Source organism: Cupressus sempervirens, chromosome 1, assembly GCF_028749045.1.
Source record: "Cupressus sempervirens isolate cs-2001-9-10 chromosome 1, ASM2874904v1, whole genome shotgun sequence".
NCBI classification, from domain to species: Eukaryota; Viridiplantae; Streptophyta; class Pinopsida; order Cupressales; family Cupressaceae; genus Cupressus; species Cupressus sempervirens.
This window is the reverse complement of record NC_143118.1, coordinates 44,029,915-44,035,305: the sequence shown is the minus strand read 5'-3', so window position 1 is coordinate 44,035,305 and position 5,391 is coordinate 44,029,915. Positions and strand designations below refer to the sequence as shown.

The 5,391-nt window shown below is 35.3% G+C and overlaps 1 protein-coding gene across 1 annotated transcript; it reads left to right on the top strand.

The window, feature by feature from the left end:
- The first annotated feature begins 2,227 nt into the window (after positions 1-2,227).
- LOC149576086 (uncharacterized) lies at positions 2,228-5,169 on the top strand. The gene is made up of 3 exons (XM_089816276.1): positions 2,228-2,607; positions 2,771-3,174; positions 3,898-5,169. The coding sequence occupies exons 1-3, from the start codon at positions 2,544-2,546 to the stop codon at positions 4,354-4,356; spliced, it is 927 nt and encodes a 308-aa protein (XP_089672402.1). The 5' UTR covers positions 2,228-2,543; the 3' UTR covers positions 4,357-5,169.
- Positions 5,170-5,391: the final 222 nt, after the last annotated feature.

Sequence of the window (5,391 nt, the reverse complement as noted above, 5' to 3'; positions counted from 1 at the left end):
CTAACTTATAATTTCAAGTGAAATTTATCACCAATTTTCTTTCCTTTTCGTTGTAGTTGTAAGTTGACTAAAAATTTAAAACAACATAATGCAAATTGTGTCATTATACTACCAATATATATCTAAAATCAAACCATTCCAATTCACAAACAAAAATCAATCAAATTATTATTATTATTTTTATTTTCTAATTTTCTATTGTGAAAGTCTATTTGTATTATAAAACTTCATTAAACCTAATTTCTACCAATTCAGAATAATTAGAGTGTATTCTAAAATGTCAAGTAAAAATTATGCAATGGTTGATCCAAAAGTTTGTTCCGCCTTCTTTTTTACTTGATATTATTCTCACATCCCTATACAATCACCAAGATCTCCAACATTTACATTAATTTTCATCTCTTCTAGTTTATTCCAAATTTAATGGGTCACTGACATTCCTTTCATGTGTATGATCTTACAATGACCACCTCACAATCAATTCTGATCTAAATAATACCTAACTTATAATTTCAAGAGGAATTCTCTCACCATTTTCCTTTCCTCTTTATTATAGTTGTAAGTTGACCAATTTTTGAAAAAATCTAATTTAAATTGTGTCATTATATTATCCACATATCTAAAATCAAATTCTTCTAATTACAATTTTTTTATTTATGAAACCCTTTTCTTTTTTTAGTTCCTAATTCTCTACTATGAAGGTCTTGTTTGTATTGCATGGCTTCATGAAACCTAATTTCTATTTGTTTAGAGCAATTAGAGTGTGGTTTGAATTGTAAATGAAAATTATATATAGTTTAATCCAAAAATTCATTCTAGCTATCTCCTTATTTTGTCACTTGATGATATTCTACATGATCTCTGACATTTACGTCATTTCTACATCTCTTTTACTTTATTTCAAATGAATAGCGCTAATGACCTCCATCTCATGAGTATAATTTTATAATGACTAAGTCATAATTTCAATTTCAATACTCAACTTCTAATTTCAAGTAGAATTCTCTCACCATTTTACAAATTCCTTTAACTGTACCTCTGAGTTCACCAGTCTTTGAAAAAACAATGAATACGAGTAATTAGAGTGTGATCTGAAAGGCCGCGCCTAATTTCTATAGCTTAATTAAACCTAATTTCTATTGATTTAGAGTAATTAGCACATGATCTAAAATGCTAAATGAAAAATATACATAATTTAAATCTGAAAGTTCTTTCAAGCTATCCTTATTTTAGTCACTAGACGAAATCTTGCATCCTTGTAAGATTATTAAGGTCTCTAAAATATACATCATTTTTTACGTCTCTTATACTTTATTCCAAATTTCATAAGATCATTGACCCTCATTTTATGAATATAATCTGACAATGACTACTTCACTATCAATTCTAATTCAAACAATACCTAACTCTAATTTCAAGTAGAGTTCTCTTTTTTTATTAGAGATGTAAGTTAATGTAAATTGTGTCATTACACTACCCAACTATCTAAAATTAAAAAAATCTAAAAGTAATAAACGAATTAAATAACTACTTTTATTTGTTTTAATTTCTAATTTCCTTTATTTTTTTGTTGTTGTATTGTGCAGCTTCATTAGACCCAATTTCCATGTAATTTAAAAGTAGCTTATCCTCCACACGTCGTTTCCAAATGAATGCACACAATCTGAAGGTTAGATTCTAGTGGAGACGATTTAGTGCCAAAACGTTTTTATTGAGGTGTTGCACATGCAAAATTGGAGCAGAGAAGGTCAGCCTTTAAAAAAATAGACAATGAAGCAGATTACGAAGCACGTAAATGGTTAAAATATTGTGCTGAAATATTTGCATAGGGATTTGAGGTTGATGTGCTTGTATTTTTATTTTTAATTTTAATCGTAGATGTGTCTTAATCTGAGAATTTCCTTGAACCAGAAAAAACCAGCGGAATCGGTCTCCAATGTTTACCGTGGAGTTTTGTTTGTTTGCGCGGGTGGCAGCGAAAGAGAGGAGGTGGGGGCCTGTGATGGGGCCTGGCATTAAGTGGGTGGAATTGGGATTCGAACCCGGGTTCCTCATCCTGCCGTGCTGCAGACGCTTGGCGAGTTTGAAGATGAGATGAGACGAGACAGATGTGACAAGAGGATTGGACTCGGGCACGCAAACCCACAGCAATTTCTTCTCCCTCTCTTTTTTTTTTACCTCTTTTCCGAGGCGCCCTTTATTTAGCCCACTGGTCAGTAGGGCGCTCATTGTAGGGAGGTACACTGAAAAACATTGGTTCATTTTTGTGTGTGCTGGCTGGGATATTACTTTAAAAAAAAGGATAAAACCCACAAAATTTGTTGTCCTTCCCTGAGATTTCTTGCTATAAGTTCCAGTTGCTTTTCAAATTCACACCCCCAATTGAATCCAATCCAATCTCATCTCATCTCTCATCTCCAGTACCTCTTCGGCCATGGATTTCAACTTTTGGGCTTGACAAATTAGGTCTGTTTATGTAGGTACCTTTTTATGGAGTTGAGAAATTTGGCCTATGATTGAAGAGCTGGTTCTGTTGCTTCTCCATGAAGATTGAGGATCATTCGTCCATTGCATCCGCCATGATTTCTTCTCCAGTGGCTCTTCAAGGTCAGTTTGAAAAGCCCCCACAAAAAGACCTAAAAAGTTATAGTTAGTTAGTTATGGTGTACTACTGGTAATCGTGGTTTTTTTAGGTGTTGTATTGTGATTGGTGTTACAAATGGTTTGTAACCATTTATTGATGAAATTGGTGTTTTTTATTTAATTGTAGGCCCTCGATCCTTGCGACCCCATGAATCGGTACAAAACATGAGGAAGAGACTAATGCCCGGTGCATTCATGGAACTTTCGGATGACAATTTGTGTGATGAAGATGGCGGTTCTGATGAGTGTGGGAATTTTGGAGATAAGAAGAGGAGACTGACATTTGAGCAGGTGAAGACATTGGAGAAGAGTTTTGAAGTAGGAAACAAATTGGACGCCGAGAGGAAATTGCAGCTGGCTAGGGCTCTTGGCCTGCAGCCCAGACAGATTGCTGTTTGGTTTCAGAATAGGCGCGCCAGGTGGAAGAACAAGCAGTTGGAAAAAGACTATGATCTTCTCAAGCTTGACTATGATGCTCTCAAGACCACCTATGATAATCTGCTTCAAGAGCATAACCAAATTAAAGAGGAGGTATGAATCCAATACATATAATAATACTACCCAAGTGAACAAGTTCAAGGATTTCGATACAATTTTGAGTCCAGTAATGGTTTTACAGATCTTTAATACTGGAATTGGATGAATTAGTTCATGTGTTCTACAGTATAGATGTAGAGGTTTTAGCTCTTATGATTAGATCAATTCAGCAGCTGTGAATGCTTCTGAGTTTTCAACTTTTTTAGAAGAATTGTATGGTTGTTTTTGGTTTTAATTCGGTAATCTATCATCTCTTCACTCCATTTTTCTGCTGATGTATTAGCATATTGGATCCAAAACGTTGATTAAGATATATTTAGAGTAGAAACCAAAGACGATTCACCATATAATGCTTTTGAACATTTCAGTAGATTGTTAGTCTTGGTAGAGGAAAAACCACTGCTATATATGTATTGAAAGATTTCAGATTCAAAAGGTGTGGCATGGTCATAATCTATGATCTATCATGAGTATAGTTTGATAGAGAAGATAAAATGATGGTCGTAATATGTATTGAAGTTCATAAAAATTTGGAACACAAAATTAGTTGAGTTAAAGAAGAATAGGATTGACCCAGTTGGATAGTGCTTCATACTTTCTTATCATTACATTTAAAGTAAGAAGAACAGACCGATCTTGTCATTTAATTCCTGTACGCTCTTGAGACCAGTTTAGTGAAGGTTTTCTTGACTTGTGGTGTTCTTTTAATGGCGGCAGGTTGAACGATTGAAGAGGGAGCAAATGAACAAAGACGAGAGCAACTACAAGGGGAGAGGTTCCAAGGTCGAATCCAATGGGCAGAAACCAAATGCATTATTCAACCGTACAGCAATTTCCAGTACCCCCGAGTTGTCAATGAAACCTGAGATGCCAATCACAAGCAAGGAGCTATGTGAGAAAGATGTACAAGAAGGTGGATGCTCGAGCTTTTTGAGTGAAGACAGTTCTGTTCTGAACGTGGACAGCCCAAGAACGATTGACAGCCTTCCATCTTCACAACCGAATGAGTTGATGAGGAAGCCGTGGGTAGAACAATTAGATTTCTGCCAAAAACTCCTGCCCAAAGTGGAGGAGAGCGTGTTAATGAATGAAGATGATGAAACTTGCTGTAATTTGTTTTATGGTTACGAGGAACAGGGGCAAATGCTGTGGGACTGTTGGGACCATGAAATATAATTTGGGTTTTTTATCTTCAGAGTCTTAGGAATAGTATATAAATAAAAGCTGTTTAGCTGTAAAATATCTCTTCTTTCATGATTCCTGCTTAGCCCAGCCCGATTCTATACTGGGCTTCAATTAGAATTTGAGCTTGAACAGCTGACTCTGCAAATTTATGTATTAAACCATGAGCGTGATGTGCTAAAAAAGATTTAGTTATGCTCTCTTTCTTCCTTGATTTTGAATTCGAGGACATTGTTCAGAGGATTTGATTTAATTTGATGGCAGTTTGGCCGTATTAGTGGAGTTTTGGTGTAAATTGAAATTGAACAAAATGACATGAGGATTGGCCGTCTAATTTAATCCGCTGTTCTTGTAATCCAAAGGTCTGATATATATCCGGAATGTCCCTGGTACCCACTGTGAAGGAAGGGAGCATTCCATACGGAGTTTTGGGCGACAAGGGCAAGCGAAAGCATCGTTCAGTGTGCATTGAAGAGATTGTGAAGTGATGGTGTTGCAGGCGTTGACATCTTTCTTGGGAAGCTCATCGCCTCGAAATGCACAAACTTTAACCGGGGCACTCAAATGCTTGCTTTACTCTTTGTCAGATTCAGTGCCATCGATGGGCCTTTTTGTTTTCTCGATGCAATTCTTTCTCTGCTTGGTTGTCCCCAATTTCGATTGTGGGAAAGATAGAAGAGATTGGTGGGTGAGTAGTGTACGTCGCTCCAATCTATAGAAATTCCGTTTTCGAATAATGTTTTTTCAAATTATTATTGTCAGTGTACAAATTTCTTTTTATTAAAAAAAAAATTGTTCTAAAGTTTACTTTGTGTTATTAGTTCTGGTGTTATGAATCTTAATAAGAAATTAGGGGAAAAGGATGAGTACATGTATACTATAATTTTGTTTCTTTCTAGAGTAAATTTTGTCTCTCTATAAAGTAAAATATATGATGGATGTGGAGTTTTTTTGTTGTTGTCTTTGTATCTGAGTTGACATCTTAAATATATTTCTTGACTTCTAAGCATTATAGAGATCTTCAAGTGT